General features: G+C 50.1%; 1 protein-coding gene across 1 annotated transcript; it reads right to left on the bottom strand.

Annotated features, from left to right (window-relative positions):
• Positions 1 to 349: 349 nt before the first annotated feature.
• Positions 350 to 14,846, bottom strand: NXPH3 (neurexophilin 3). Its single transcript, XM_084804801.1, has 2 exons — positions 14,518 to 14,846; positions 350 to 1,093 (listed from the first exon to the last, which is right to left on the bottom strand). Exons 1-2 carry the CDS (start codon positions 14,572 to 14,574, stop codon positions 350 to 352), a joined length of 801 nt encoding a protein of 266 aa, XP_084660927.1. The 5' UTR covers positions 14,575 to 14,846.
• Between the last annotated feature and the right edge of the window lie 1,902 nt (positions 14,847 to 16,748).

The raw sequence follows: 16,748 nt of genomic DNA on the forward strand, positions 1-16,748 counted from the left end.
GTTCAGTAGCAGCGATGGAGAGCATATGCAATTTGGATTTCCCACCTGGAGCGCTCAGATGTTTTGGCCTGAGCATGTGCATGAAAGCAGGGGGACAGGAGGAAAAGAGGTTTTTAGGACTGAAGTGTTCCAAGGATGAGATGTTCGCTCGTGTGTTCCCTCCAGCTCTCCTTCGAACCATTTGTCTCTGAACAGGGGCCAGGTGCTTGTTGGTTTGTCTGGCACTGGAGAGAGAGATGGCTCAGTTACCCTTCTCCCTGTGGCCTCTGTTTCTTTATTTCTTGCCCCAACCCCAAATCAAGTTGCACTTGGGGCGTGGGCCGCTTCCAAGGTCAAAAGAGGTACGCCGTCACCCGGAGGGGTAATAAGGAACATTGTTGTGATAGTTGTAGTCGGGACACACTTTCTGCACGAGCCTGTAGTCTATGCTGTAGAAGGTGATGTAGATACAGATGACCTTGAAGGGCTTGGAGCAGACCCAGGAGACCTGGCTCTGTGTGTGGTTCAGGAAGCAGGTTTTGGAAGGGTCGTAAGTGCACAGGGTGGTCTTCTTGGCTTTGTCCACTTTCTCGTACTCCACCCGGCAGTTGAAGATCTTGGATTCTTTGGCCTCGATGAAGATCTGCTGCTCGAGATCAAACTCCACCGCTTTGTTGGGGGGCACCAGGCTGACGGAGATGTTCCCCTGCCCAGTGGAGTTGTGGCGGAAAAAGACGTTCACTGTGCCGTTCCCGTGGTCCACCACTTTGCCGGTGATCAAGAGGTTCAGCTTGACTGTCTTGATGTTGGAGTAGAAATCACCCCAGCCGAATATTTTCTTAAGCCGACTGGGGCCAGTGATGGAGTCCCTTCGGCCACGGGGTTTTGCGCCTTGGCCCTGCTTGGACAGGCTGTCTAAGACATCCCAAAACTCCTGTGCATCGGAGGAGGCCAACTCCAGCAGAGTTGTGTTCTGAAAGGGAGAAAGGGTTGCAGAGGACTTTAAGGAGAGCTGGCCTTTTTTCTTTTGTACCCGGGATCTTTGTTGCTCTTTGGGTGATTTCCCACTTTCTTCTTCCTCCTCTTCTGTTGTCTCATCTTGGCCGCAGATCACCTGCATGGAACAAGAAGATATCATGACCTCATAGAACAGGGGTGTTGAACCTCTTTCAGCTGGAGGGCCAAATTCCATGTCCAAGAAGCTCTCAGGGGCTGCATTCCACTGGTGGGTGGGGCCAAAGGCAAAAGAGGTGGGGCCAAAAATGCCAGCCTATTTTAACTTAAAGCTCTTACGGCCAGTAACTAAGCCTTAGGAAAAGCATTTCAACCCTTGCGAATGGGGTGGGGGGAACCTGCTGGGGAAACCACAACGCAATCAGTGGTTGAGGGGAAATTAAGCATGTATGAGAATTTCGTTTCTGTTTGGAAATCAGGTCTGCTTGCAAAACGCATCCTGTTCGCAATCCTAATGCAAACGGGGGTGCTTTTTTTCGAGAAATGTTCACAAATTTCTGAATTTGCAATTGTGTTTGAAAAATGCACGCATGCATATAAGATAGAAAGACTAACAACAGAGTATTAAAATATATATTTTAAGATAAACGTTTCAGCTTATTTATTATTTTTATTTATTACATTTCTATACTGCTCCATAGCTGAAGCTCTCTGGGTGGTTTACAAAAGTTAAAACATTAAAATACAACGTTTAAAAGCCATTTACATAAAAGCACACAAACAATATATACAAACAACATATAACTGAAAGCAACTTTGAACTAAAAGCAATTAAGAAAAATAAAAATCCAACAATGAAACCACACAGCTTAAAAACAGTATACAAAAGTCAGCAAAAGGAACAAGAGTTCTAAAAATGGAAGGCCTGCTGGAATAACAGTGTCTTTAATGCCTGCTTAAAGACCTTCAAAGATGTCAGCAGGCGCACTTCAACTGGCAGGTCTTTCCACAACGGAGGGTCGGCAAAGGAAAAGGTCCTCTTGTGTCAGGCTGCTAATTTCACATTATGCAGCCGCACCAGAGAGCCCTCAGAGGACCTTAGGTAGTGGACTGGGACTTTGTTAAATGGATATCAGGAGAGGTGGTGTGTGTGCGTGTGTGTGTGTATAGATATAGATATAGATACATACACACACATACATATACAGATACATACACGGTTTGAAGTTGGCTTGTTTGAAACAAACTATAGTTAAGATTAACTGGTTTGTTGGGTTTGGACGACACAGAACACCGTCCTCATTCAAAAACAGAAGCAAAAGCTTCTGAAGTCTTCCTCGTGACCCTCCCAGGGGAGACAGGGGGAGAGCAAGAGTCCAGGGGGAGGCTAGGTTCCTTCCAGTCATGCTATAAACCCTGGTTCATTGTGACTGCCAGAGAGCCGACATCACCTAGAGAGAGTTTCTAGGCATAAGGCACAGCTTGGGAGAATGATCGCAGCAACTTAAGAGAGCAAGAGGTCTGGTGCAAACTTGGTGGGTAGTGGTGTAGGGGAGCCAGGGCTCACAGGGACGCCGCGCTGACACTTTTTGATTAGCGGGGACACCGGGGTCATCTCTCCCACCCCGACTTCCCTGTTCCCTCTGAGCTTAGTTGTAATCCTCACAGTAGTTAGAGCGGGGCAGAGGGGGAATTAATTTTCCCAACAATTGTAATGTGAAATATTTTTTGGGGGGGCTGGTATTGAATGAGCAATTCAGACCCATCAGCTTTAAGAAAGACCTACTCCTGGTGGAGATGAAAACTGCTCGAACTGGGTTGATGACATGGATCAACGCAGCTGCCTGGATTTTTGGACTCTCCTTGGGGGCATGGCTGTGGGGACTCTCGCGAGGATTGCCTGCACGTCAGAATTTACCACTACATCACTGACGGTAGAGCTGCAGGAACAAGGGTTTCAGGCAAATTTATAACAATGCCGTACTAGCAGATGTTGTGCCTTTTAGGGAGAAATGCCTGTGGCCTTCCTTCAAGCAAGAAGGCCTGGGGAAACTTGGAAGATGCTCAGCTGGAAAAATCAACAGCCACTCATTTTCTGAACCTGAATGTTCCGCTCTTCTGCCATGCATTCGGTGTATTGTTTTGAAGCCGTTCTAGCTTGGAGGCGCTACTGTAGTCCTTAAGAGGGAACAGCCCGTCATCCACACTGTACCTTCCTCCTAACGATCAATTCTGTGGTTCGTGGGTTTCTTAAATTGTCACAGTTAAGAGAAACGGCCTCTTTCCTTTTGGAGTCTCGGGAAGGCAATGGCATGGAGCTTTTGCCATGGGCATGCTAACATTTATCCAATTAATCAGTGAAAGGCCAGGCATTTAATTGATTGAAAGACCTTTAATTGCTTGGCGGCTCTGCTGAACGCCTGAAAACTACGAAGCAAAGGCGGAGGGGGGGGCGGGAGTTGTGTGTAATCAAGTATTGCTTGTGTTAAGGGAATAGCACCTATGAAAGTCATAGGAATCAATGTAGGAAGCACCTTTATACTGAGCCAGGCCATTGGTATTGTTTATACGACACCAACTGGCCATGGGTCTGCAGGTGGCTTTCTCAGCCCTGCCTGGAGATGCTGGCTTGTGAAACCTGGGACCTGTATTCGTGTGGCTGTTCAGAAAGAAGCAGTATATTTCAATGGTCACCCTGTCGCTTGGCTTAGTATGTCCTACGCAGAGGTGTTACACCTGTGGTTGAGGATGCTGTGTGTGGCAGAACACAGCATCAAAATGTATTCAGGATTGGCTGCTCTCAGCCCTAAAACATGTGAAGAGGCGAGTGACACTGACCATGTGCAAAGGGCACAGAGTGCCACATCCATCCCCCCACACACACTCAGTCACCTGGGATAAGGGGCCAAGGTTCCCCAGGCCAAGGTTTCCCAGGTAGCTTCGAGCTCCACCATCCCTGTTTGAAGACACGGTGCTGTATAATCCTCATGGGAAACTGCCATTTCCACACTAGGGATGTTGGAGAAATCTGCAATGGAACCAAATGGGTCTGGATTTTTGTGAATCCGACCCACGGATTCTGCAGCGGACTGGCTGTTGCCCTGTCCGGTGGATTCCACAGACTTGAGGAGCAGTTTTCCCGAATTTTGTCGTAGAAAAATATGCTAAAAAAACACAAACCTCTGGCCAAAAAAATGCATTTCCCCCATAGGCTAAAGCAGGAAAATGTGCATTTTGGGGGAATTTGTGCATTTGCACAAATTCAGGAATGAGAGGCACCTGACACTCCATGAAACACAAACGGAACAGATTTTATACAATCCATATATCCGTATTCCACACTGAGCATTTCTACACGATGTTGTTAATTGCTGTATCTACTTTCGGTTTTGTCACAAAATTGAGATCCAAGCTCTACACAAAAAGCTGCTCCTTTCCTGTTTTTCTGCCACATAACCTCTGGGTGTTGCTGCGCTATAGTGGAATATCAGTGACACAAGTAGGAAAATACCTTTTCCTTTGCTTTTAGAAATAATACCCCATTTTCCTTGCTCAAAAAACAAAAATGGGAAAGTGCTTTTTAAAAACAGAAGCGAAACTGGAGGGTCACGATGTCCTCTAAAGAACCCGTAAAAATCACAAGCACGCAAAAAAAGCTCACTGCCTCTGTTTTATTACAAGAATCAGCTAGTTCAGGATTAATACTGAACAAAAGAATCCTTCCCAGAATCCTCTGGGTTCCTAAAAAACAACAGCAACAACAATCCTGGGCAGCTTAATTCCACATGCTCAGAAGCAGAGTGAATTTAGTTCTGACTGGGGCTTTACAAAATGGCCCTCTCTGAGTAGCATATCTAACTTGCATTGTGTTTGGTTTATCACTTGAATTGAAAAAGGCATTGCACTGATTGCAGTCACTGTGGAGACTGCCCTCCTAGCATGCATGGCAGGAAGACCTGCTAGTCACAGTGTAACTTGCCTTATGCTCCCACCATGCTCAGTCTGAGGCATTTACTAAGAAACTGAGCTGTGACTCAGGAAGTTCAGATCTGTCCTCTGCCATATGCTTGCTAGATGGCCTTAGGTGAGCCTCTGTCCCCACATCTGTAATATGGAGGCGCTTGTACAATGATGATGATGATGATGATTTGGTTGGATCCAGACTCAGTCATACTTGGAGTATGTCGTGCCTAACCTAAGTTCTATTTATTTCAATGAGTCTCTTCTAAATATGACTAAGTCTGGATCCAGCCCGACAGTTACTGAACGCTTATAAAGCACCCAACATTTTTCTAAGCACCGCACAAGTATTGAAATATAAGATCATCCCTTCCTGAAGGCTCACACTCTAATAGACACAACACAAAAGGAAGAAGGAATGGGGAGGGAAGAGGAAAGCAAGCATTGGAGCAGGAGCTCCTTCTCTGGCCAATGGATGAGGCAAGGTCAGTCTCGGTTCCAACACGTGTCCTTTCTGGCAGGGAAGGGTGTGGCAAGCTCCCTGCGGCTGCTCCTTCTTTGGCTGACGGATGGGGTGATATCCCCCTTGTCATGATGCTCTTCCTGGAAGGCAGGGGAGATGCCCTCCCCCTGAGGGGCCCCTGGTCTCCCCTGGCCAACGGATGCAGCCAGAGTGAGCGGCCCTTCAGTTCTCCAGTCCCAAGGCAACAGGTAGCGCTAGCTTACCTTACAGGGGGGTTGTAAGCATTACAACTAGATGAAAGAAGTGACGCGCTTTGAAAGCTTGGAAGTGCTGCCCAAATATCATGCGCAATTCTTTTCGTGGGACCGGAGCTGTTGTGGGGCATCTGAAAGAGAGCATGTTTTGGAACACGCCTAGAGTAGGGATGGCAGAGAATTCCACCACGGATCACGGTGAGGCCGAATGCCAGTGCATTCTGCCCCCCGAACTCCGTGGCGGAACGGCCTGCCACCCCCCAGCCACCCCGCGGATCCCCCCTGGGACGAGACTCACCTGGAGCGGATCTTCCGGGCGGCGGCGGCTGTGGTGGCAGCTGTGGCGGTGGTGGCTGCGGCGGCCGGTCTTCCGACCGGCTGCCGCTGCTGCCATTTCCACTCTTGTAAAAGAAAAAAAGAAAGAAAAAGAAAGACGTGATAGGCTACGTAAAGATTTACGTAGCCTATCATGACTAGGTTTAAAAAAAATACAAAAACACGACTTGATAGGCTATGTAAATCTTTACGTAGCCTATAATGGCTGGGTGGGTTAAAAAAAAACCCAAAACCCGCGTACGCAAATGGCGGCGTCTACGGCCGCTGCCATTTGCGTTCCTTATTTTTGCCCTCTTAATCTACATAAATATTTACGTAGACTATGATGGCGAATATCAAGGGGAACGCAAATAGCGTAGCGGGCGCTATTTGCGTCCCTTTTTGATTCCCCGTTTTAGCCTACGCAAATATTTACGTAGGCTAAAACGGGGAATCAAAAAGGGATGCAAATAGCGCCTGCTACGCTATTTGTGTTCCCCTTGATATTCGCCATCATAGTCTACGTAAATATTTACGTCGATTAAGAGGGCAAAAATAAGGAACGCAAATGGCGGCGGCCGTAGCTGCTGCCATTTGTGTAAGTGGTTTTTTTTTTTTACCCAGAGCCCTCCACGGCTGGAAATCCGGTTGCGGATGGCTCTGGCCTGGCCGGGCCTGGCTGGCTGCTCCGCGGAGCTGCCGCAGAACACAGCCAGCCTCGGAGAATTCCAGGGGGGAGGAACGGAGCGCCTCCCCCCCCCCGGTGAGGATTCCGGGGGGCGGGATGGAACGCTGCCCCCATCAACATAATCCACAAACAGGTAAGTGACTTTCATACATCCCTAGCCCAGAGAGGCTTTCTCTAATCCCAGCCAGCATATGCAGGTCAGGGCTGAGCTTTTGCATCACAGGGCAGACTGCCTTGAGCCTCAACCCCCCACCCCCACCCCCACCCCCTGCCATCTCAGCCTAAAGAAATCAAGCTCTGCAGGGAAGCTGTTCTCAGACCCAGTGCCGGCTCCAGGATTTGAGGGCCCCCGGGCAAGGAAGGCACCCTCAATGGGCCGCCTCCCTCAGGGTCTGCACTCAGTGGGTCTGCACTCATGCCGCCATTGGCCCCAGCTGCTCTTGCTCTCCATTCTCCTTCTCATCATTGCTGCTGCTTGCTTGCTTGCCAGGCAGACAGCCAGCGAGCAAGCAGGCCCTGTCATCTCCTGCTCCTCCTTCTCTCCACCACCGTTGTCTGGGCCAGAGTGAGAGGCAGGTGAATGTGCAGAGTGCAGTGGTGGTGGTGAGGTTGAGGAGCAACTCCAGGGGGCTCTCATCAGTGGGCCCCTGCTGGGGTGTGGACCCTTGGCAGGGGCCCAGCCATGCCTGCCCTTGACTCCAGCCCTTCTAGGAGCTTTCTGTCTGGAAGCGCCCCAGCACAACACCCGTGAATATGCATTTTTGGCCCTATTTCCTATCAAAATATGCATTTCTAAAGATATTTAGTCCCAGAAAAACATTTAAAACATAATTCATTTTTTTAAGATTTATTTGAGAACTACATTCAGGCCAGTTTACATTGGAATTCAGGTATTCCTAACTGTAGCCATATGGGCGGATGGTTGTTTCTAAGCCCCAGCCGTGGTTGCAAAAGCATCAGGGCCTTGTCCAGATTTTTGAGGGCCCTTGGGCAAGACACCCTCAGTGGCCCCCGCTCCCTCAGTGAGCCTCCCTTCTCACTGCCATGGTCACCAGCTGCTCTTGCTTCTCATCCTCCTTCTCATCGTTGCCGCCCCTTGCTTGCCTGACAGGCGGAGAGCTGGGGAGCAGGCAGGCAGGGGCGACTCCCGCTCCTCTTCCGCACCGCCACTGGTGTCTGGGCCAGGGCGAGAGGCAGGCGAACCAGCAGGTTGCAATGGTGAAGAGGAGGAGCAACTCCAGGGGGTTCTTGTCAGTGGGCCCCTAGTGGGCCCTTGGCAGTTGCCCAGCCATGCCTGCCCTTATCGCCAGTCCCACCTGAAGTCCAGCTTTTGAGTCACTTGCCCATGCTGGCTGTCTTTAAAGCAAACCGCAATGTTAACCAAGCCCAATAACTACAATAGGAACATTAAGGGCGCAATCCTATGCGTGTTTAGACAGAAAAAGTCCTACAGCTCCCAGCATTCTCCAACCAGCATGGCTGGCTGGGGCATACTGGGAGTTGTAGGATTTTTCTTCCCCGCCTAAACATGCATAGGATTGCACTTTAAGTGTATTTGTTATGGTTACATAGACATTTACTGGTCATAAGGGGTTTTTTTTTGGGGGGGGCAGGGAGCAGGGAGCAACCAGGAAGCTTTAGCACATTGCAATTGGGCACAGAATCAACACATGGGGGAGGGTGGGTGACCACATTGTCTCCCCCCCTCCCGCATCTATGGGTTGGTCCTAGAATCAGAGCAGACCCTACAGCCTTCCCAGTTGTGCTCCAGAGTCTCCACAGGTTGGTTCCGTGTGTAGCTGTTGCATGAAAAGGGTTGCAGCATCGGAAAATTCTGGTATTTACTGGTTAATCTCAAGGACATTCCAGTGCCCTTGGTAAATGACCAAACCTCCCCACCACCCTCATCATCTCCCCAGTAAAAGATGACAGCTCAGAAAAGAGGATAAAACTTGGACATTTATCGATACACATCAAGAGTGTTCTGACATTTCCCGGTGGCTTTTCAAAGTCTTTTAAGAATTGCTGGTAAAAGAACAACATACCTCATTTGACATTTACCGTAACATACACATCTGCAGCGCCGGCCCAAGACATTTTTTAAAAGGTTCTGCTGCACCGTTTAGACACCAATTCCTGCCTTCTCTCTATCCTGTCCTACTCTTCCACCCTCCCCCACACTCTATGCTGCTGTCTGAGACCGATTTTTTTCCAGTATGGCTGGGCCAGCCCTGCTGACTTGCCTAATTTTTACAAAACAGTGGAACAACTACAGTAAAAAAAGAAAGAAAGAAAGAAAGAAAGAAAGAAAGAAAATGTATCTATTTTAAGGTTTGTCTGAAGATGTTTGCTCCCCATTTGAGAACATTTGTTCCAGAAACTGGTACCCTCCAGATCTTTGGGACTACAGCTCCCATCATCCCTGACTATCCCAGCTGAGGCTGATGGGAATTGGCATGCAACACCATCTGGAGGGCACCACGTTGCGGATGTAGCAACCAGCTGCCCTCTGGCTTCCTCCTCCTAGTTTGCGTTTATGTTAACACCATGTTAGGCATCTACCTTGTACAAGGTCAGATTGTTTGTGCATCTAACCCTGTATTGTTTGTGCATCTAACCCTGTATTGTTTGTGCATCTAACCCTGTATTGTTTGTGCATCTAACCCTGTATTGCCTGTTCCAATGGGCAGCAAGAGCCCCTCTCCAGGGTTTCGGGAAGGGGCCTTTCCTGTTGCCCGTTACTTGATCCTTTTAGAGGGAGAATGCCAGGAACTGCACAGCCACTGACCTACAAGGTTTCCCCCGACATGGGCCGGAATATCTAAATGAAACCCCAGCATTATATTTGACATGTGGATCTGGGTATAGAACCAGCTTCCCCCACCTGGCACCCTCCAGATATGCCGGACTACAGATCCCATCACCCACAGCCAGCATGGTTGTTGGCCGTCCTGGCTGGGGATAATGGGAGCTCTAGTCCAGGATATCTCGAGGCTGCCAGTTTCGGGAAGGCTCATAGGGGGTAAGTTGCCATATCCCTGCTCTACCACAAAAAAGGGTTTAGGATGGGGAAGAAAGAAGATAGGGGGAAGATGTTGGCCCAGGTTCCCTGCAAGGTCACACGTGCAGAAGCCTGCGGCTTTGTTGTCAGGATGACTAAAATGTGGGAATGTTGCATTACTCACTCTCTCCGTCTGAGCATCATTTTTTGTTCATTTATTTGCTGGTGTCCTGCCTCTCCGAAGGAAGGAGCTGGGAAGGAACAGTCCTACGTGTGACATCTCAGAAGTAAGTCTCACTGAATTCAGTGGAACTTGCTCCCAGGTAAGCACATATAGAATTGAAGCCTAAGAGTGGCATTTGAACAGATTCGTAGCCAAGCTGGGATATGAACTTTGGTTCCTCCCCGCTCAGTCCAGCCTTTAGCTGCTGTTGCTGCAGCCGCACATTTGAAAGATTAGCTTGATTTGTTCAAAAAAGAAATGAAAAACCCTGCTCAGTTTTCCAAAAAGAAATGAAAAACCCTGCTCAGTTTTCCATTGGGAAAAGGGGCGTAATACTGGCCTACACTTCAAGATGGTTGTACAACCAAATGAGCCAAAGACTAAATAGTTGTTTAAAATGATGATGATGATGAACATGTAATGGGTTATTAAAAATACTACTTCAAAAAGAAAAATGGAGGATTTTTAAAAAATGCTCCACACTGACCTCATTGCAGGAAATAATGTCTACAGGTGGGTAAGACTATAATCCTATGCACACTCGCTATAGGTCCCACCCAATGTACTTGGGCCACTCACTATTTTTCCATTTAGCCTACCTCACAAGGTTGTTGTGAGGCTGACTTGAATAGTGTTGGTAAAAATAATGTTGAATTACACTCCCAATAACATTCCCTCTGGGAAGTCCGGATTGCTCACCTGCAGGGCCCGACTGTCGGCTATATTTGGAGAGGGATTTCGACTCCAGCTCCCATCGGCTGTTTATGGAGAGCGAGTGGCACATACGTTGTGTTGCTTAGCACACTCGCTTGAGCTAGCAGCCCTCTCATGGATGTCAGACATGATAAACCCCAGGGAGCCCCCATCATCAGAAGCACTGTGCCTTTGGAGGCTGGGAATCAAACAGGGCATGGCTATTTTATTACACTATACCCAGTTTAAGAGCTTCTGGTGACATCTGGCAAACCCTCTCAGGACAGCCAGGTGGGCTAGAAAACCAACATTTCTTATGTTCAGCCTTTAGTGATGCCACAGGCCAGGGGTACTGAACCTCTTTCAGCCTGAGGGTTGAATCCCATTTTGGAGAAGATCTCCCGTTCAAACAGTGGGTAGAGCTGAAGGCAAAAGGGGCAGGGGCCAAAACAAACAAACAAAAAATCCAGCATACTTGAGCTTCAAGCTCTCATTGCCAGTATCTAAGCCTTAGAAGAGACATTTCAACCCTTTAGAATGGGAAACCACCAAACCATTAGTGGTTAGGCAAAAGGGGGTGGGGCCATCTGGGGAACCCCGGAAAGGTGGATTTGGATCCCTGAGCCTGAGGTTCTGCACCTGAGGTTCAGCTGGTATGAAGATTACAAGAGTGCATGTGAATAAGTTGGGAAAAGTGCCACTGTATTGTGCCAGGATTGTTGGAACACCATGGGCTCCTTCACATGGAGCTTTTATCCTGGTATTGAGATGGCTCACTCGCGGAAGTTTGCGGGCCCTTTAGATGACGCTGTGAACCTCCAGGGCATCTCCCATGCTAAATGACCTTTCTTCCGTTTCTAAAAATGTTGGAGATAATGAGCTATCAAATTACCGCACTTGTGTTCCACTTGAGTTTCCGCAGTGAAAAAGGAAAAGCCGCAAGAAGAGGAGCGAGATCCATGAAAGATAATGGAAGACTCAGATATGGGGAGAAGGAGGGGGAAAGGGGAAGGGGAGAAGGAAGCGTGTGTAAAGGGAATCCGTTGTGATCCTGCATTTAAAATGGAAGCAGAAAGCCCCCTTTTAAATGCAGGATTTGAGGCTGGTGTAGAGATGTTCCTAGGAGGCATGGGTTCATCAGGTATCCTGTGACCCTTTCTCTTGTCCTCAGTTTCCTCATCTGGAAAATTGCCTATCCGATGGGGCATTCAATATGTTTATTTACTTTTTAAAAATCCTTTATTCTCTAAACAACCGAAACAGCGTAACAAATATAAAAATGCTATAAATTATCACACACCGAGACATCATTCCGTTTGTTTGTTTTTTAAGCTCGCTAGAACATTTCATCCATGCGGACCTGATTAAATTAAAAATCACTCAAAGCCTGCTGGAATAAAAAACCACCTTGCAACATCTTCTAGATGAGCAGGCAATGATGGAAGAACTCCAAGGCAAAGACAGCTCACCTCCCCCTGTAAAGACCCTGCTCTCTGTGCGTTAACAGGCTGTACCCATTTGATCAAGGGCACCTGACACAGGATTTCCCCACCCCGCCCCAGATCTGAAGGGCCAAATGGGTTCTGCTCTGTGGGGATTGGGAGGAGGAGCTGGATTCTTGCATGCTGAAGGCCCAGGTACAATCTATGGCATCCCTAACCAGCTCAGGGCAGATGGGACCACCTGAGGTCCTGGAAGGGCCGCTCCAAGTCAGAGCAGATAACACTTGACTGGTTGGACGAACAGTCTGACTCGGTACATATGTTTACCATACAAGGCCGTCTCCTGGCTCTTTCCATGTCTGATTTCTATAATTATTGCAAGCAAAAGTGGGGGAGCCCCCCCCCGCCCCCCCGTCAAGCTGAGAGGATCACAGCCCTCCTTGACGTAATTGAATTTGTCGAAATATCTGCAGGTTTGAAAGGGTCCGTTGACTGGCACAGAGGAGAAGCCTTAAAAAAAGAAAGAAAAGAGGGTGGGTGGGCAAGGAACCAGGTAGGAGGCAAGTCCAGAACCCTGCCAGGCAAAACCACCCTCTTCAGCCCAGCTGCCAACCCCCTGTGCCCACAGCATCTGGAGAGAAGACGTATCTGCCCCAGCTCCACTGGGATTTAAGGGTGCTCGGCTGCCAAAGAGAACTCTGGGCTCGTTTCCCTGCGGACTGACAATGTTTTTTTTGCACAAAGAACAACAAAACGATTGGGGATGGCAGGCAGCCGGCTGAGAGTTCTGGTCTGTGCACACGCCTGCACCGCAGAGCCATGGAAAGAGCGGTTCCAACAGGTACTGTCTGAACAGCTTTGACCAAAGACAACACTGTTATCTGTGCTCCCCGAGCCCTGCAATTCCCATGGGATCGCTTCTATTTTAGGGTGGGCTCAAAGAATAAATGGGATGGTGGGAGGGAGAAAGTAGTGTCTTTGCCCTCCCCAAGGGGGGGGGGAATATTCCTGATCTATGCCAATCCAAAGCATATGCTCCCCCACCCCCACCACACCCTCAAATATAAACACTGCTTGCAAAATCTCAAAATAATCTCCCTCCACACACACCCAGTTTTGGAGGAAACCAGCCTACGAAGTCACCTTTGGGGCATCAGAGTAACCATCTCCTCCTCCTCACCCACTCCTGTGAGTTAGCATCTATTTAACTGGCAGTTCCAGAGCCTCAGGTAGCAGGTTTTAAAATTAACCTTGCGGCTGTGCGTTTTGATATTGACCGATGCAAATGCCTCCTCTCTGTTCGTAGGTGAACAATGATGCTAAGGCCAGTGCCAGGTTTGGACCTTTTCCCGTTCCTAAGGCCTGCTTTGCTCTTTAATTTTTAGAAGTTTCGGCAGCTGTTTATTAAAAGGGGGCAATTGGGAACTAGTGCATCTCACAGAGGAGAGCTGGAAATGATTATTTGTTGCTGGCACAGAATTGATTCAGATCAGCATGGGGCTTTGGAGCTGCATTCAAATCTCTATGCAGTCAGAAAGCTCGCTTGGCGACCTCCGCCATCTCCGTTATTCATTTTCTCTTCAGCTGCTTCCTTTTGCGTCCCACTGGGTTTGGGAGGATTTTTTCAACCCTGTGAGTTGCACCTTCCTCATCCCCTCTTGGGACTGCCATAAGTAGAGGCAGGGTTTTGGGTGGCCTCCCAGTTTTCTTCAGAGAAACTTGCAGGATGGGTTTTGCTCATGCTTACCATCTGACTGCTTGCCATAACAAGGATTTCATCATCTGTCCGTCTGTCTCTTCCCACTGACCGGCCAGATTGGCTGGAGGTTATCTAACCTTCCCCTGTCCTGTGTAGCTGGCTGGCTGACTTGCGGCCTGGCTCACTTACTTGAGCTCGCTGGAACCGTTTGCTCCGCAAGCACCTTTCGGGGGTACACCTGTTATCTCCTCACGGCCGTCTCATGCTGTCCGTTCTGGGGCTGGAAGACTCGCCATCTGCCCCCACCCCTGCGCCCTTAACCGCAGCTTGACACAAAGCCATTAAGCAGGAGAAACTGCTCCTGGCATGAAAGGAAGTCACAGGAAACGCTCCGCTGCCAAATCTATCAGGCTGCTGTTAAAGGCACAAGATCAAGGACCATCAAAAACAGCAACGGCGGCACTCGTCTATACTGGATGGACGCACCTGTCGTACGGGCACTCTGTGTGTGTGTGTGTGTGTGTGTGTGTGGACTAGATGGCCTCTGGATCCCCCCCCCCCCGATCGATGACCTGTCTGCCAAAGTTGAGGACAGTGCAAGAACAGGCAAAGCGCAGGGCACGCGAAAGAAAAGTGCTCCGGAGACAGCAGACCGTCCAACTGCTCCAACAGATGAATGGGACGGCGAGGCTTTGCATGCGCCGACCCTTGGCTTTGCCTTCGGGCATCTACAAGGGCATGTCGCTACACCCCCCCCACACACACACACACACGCGCGCGCGCACACGCCCGCCGCCGCCGCCGCCGCCAGCCCCCCGTTCCCCCGGCCCACCATCGGCCACTCACCAGCAGATAGATGCTCCCCTGGATGAGAAATATGAAACAGCAACGCGTCAGCTGCATTTTCAGCCTCCTCTCTCCCCGACTGTCGCTCCCCGGTCAGTCCGCTGTGCCGCCGCCTCCCCCTTTCCGCCGCTGCTCCAACCTGGCCTCCTAGGATCCCATTCCCGGTTCTGCCCGGGCAGCCCCTTTCCGGCCAGGCAGGGGCGGGATGCACCCGCTTCACCCTCTGCAGCCGGAGACGTCCATGCGGCCGCCTCCCGGCTGCTGCCCGCCTTGCTGGAGACTCCGGCGAAACTCACTCCGGTCTGCCGCTCGCTCGCTCGCTCGCGCCCGCCCTCCCTCCCTCCCGCTGACAGGTGCCGCCGCCGGCGGAGCCTCGCCTTAACCCTTGCCTCGCCTGCCCGCCAACTTGCAAACTCCGCGCCCGCCCGGGGAAGCGGGCTGCCGAGGGAAGCGCGGGGAGCTCTGGCCGGCCGGAGCTCAGGCCGGAGGAGACCCAGGAAAGGGGGCGGGCGGGAGGGAGGCAGGCTGCGCCTGGGGGATCCCCGAGAGAGGCTCGAGGCGAATTTGACATCTGGTCGCAGAACTTGGAGAGGGATGTGAAAGCAGGGGTGGGGTGGGGTGGGGTGGGGTGGGGTGGGGGGTGCATGAGCGTTCCTTCAGGGTGCCATCTGCTGCAAGCAGGGGCGTTCCTAGGCCTGGGCCCACGGATCTGTTCCCCGCGGCCTGAGATCCATTCCCCAGAGCCCCAAGAGCGCAATCCTATGCCTGTTTAGACCCAAAAAAACTCCCACAGCTCCCAGCATTCTCCTGCCGGAGAATGCTGGGGGCCGTAGGAGCGTTTTCGGTCCAAACAGGCATAGGATTGTGCCCTGGGTGTCCATTGGGGCCAATAGAAGGTTTTCTTTTTCTTAATGGGCACGCGGGGGGGGGGGCAATTTTCAAAGGGTATTGCAGCTGGGGAGAGAAGGGTTAACCCCCTCCTTACCTGCTGCAATGCCCTCGCCCAACCCTCCCCCTGTAACGCAATTAAGCTTTGAAAAAGGGGAGGTTTTTTCCTAAGTTTAGCTTCTGGGCAAAGGCGGGGGGGGGGGGCGGGATTTCCAGGGGGATCTCAGTGGGTGAGGGAAGGGTTAAACCTCCCTTCTCCGTGCAAATCCCCCCTCTGCATGGCAATTAAGCTTAGGAAAAACACCTTCCAGATCATGTTCTTATGCTCTTATGATGCCACTGGAAAGTTGGGGCTCCAAATCTTTTCGGTGCCTGGCTGAGTTGGGCTCAGGGCTTAAACTGAGCTTAAGATCGACTTCAGAACCTGAAACAGAACCTGTTTTCAAGGCCAAGGCCCATTTTTAGAGTATCTGGAGTTAGAAGGTGGAACAGGCTCCCTCTGAAAATGTGCGACCGTAGATAAGCAGCTGCAGGTATGGGATTAAGGGTAAAGGCTTCCAGGGCGGCAGGTATGATTTCCAAGGAGGCAACAGAACCACCACACTTTGTCTTTAAAAAAGGAAAGAAAAAGATGATGAATACGCATATGAAAAAGGCAATGGAGAAACCCATTTGGGTCGGTTATATTGTGCCTGTCTTGAATCCCAGGGTGATTTCTGCAGGGATGAACACAGGAAGCTGACTTATACTGAATTAGACCATTGGTCCACTTAGCCCAGTACTGCCAACACTGTTTGGCATCAGCTCTCTAGGGTTTCAGGCAGGGTTTTTTCCTGCCCTGCCTGGAGATAAGAACATTTGAAGAGCCCTGCTGGATCAGACCAAGGGTCCATCTAGTCCAGCATTCTGTTCACACAGGGGCCAACCAGCTGTCAACCAGGAACCCACAAGCAGGACCCAAGCACAATAGCGCCCTCGCACCCATGTCCCCCAGCAACTGGTGTACATATAGGCTCACTGCCTCTGGTACTGGAGGTAGCACACAGCCATCAGCACTAGTAGCCATTGATAGCCTTTTTCTCCAGGAATTTGTCCAACCCCCTTTGAAAGCCATCCAAACTGGTGGCCATCACTACATCCTGTGGTAGTGAGTTCCATAGTTCAACTCTGCGCTGTGTGAAGAAGTCCTTCCTTTTCTCTGTCCTGAATCTCCCACCAACCATCTTCATAGGATGACCCCACTGGGTTCTAGTATTTTGAGAGAGGGAGAAAAATGTCTCCCTATCCACATCCTCCACACCATGCATCATTTTGTATTAGCATGCCTCCCCTTACCCTTCTTT

The sequence above is a fragment of the Heloderma suspectum genome, chromosome 6 (assembly GCF_057233095.1).
Source record: "Heloderma suspectum isolate Gila_16-S chromosome 6, 16-S_ref, whole genome shotgun sequence".
NCBI lineage: Eukaryota > Metazoa > Chordata > Lepidosauria > Squamata > Helodermatidae > Heloderma > Heloderma suspectum.

Coding starts and splice junctions, on each gene's coding strand:
- NXPH3 (XM_084804801.1), bottom strand. CDS start 14,574: ATGCAGCTGACGCGTTGCTGTTTCATATTTCTCATCCAGGGGAGCATC. Junction 1,094..14,517: donor AGGGGAGCATCTATCTGCTG/GTGAGTGGCCGA, acceptor TGTTCCATGCAG/GTGATCTGCGGCCAAGATGA.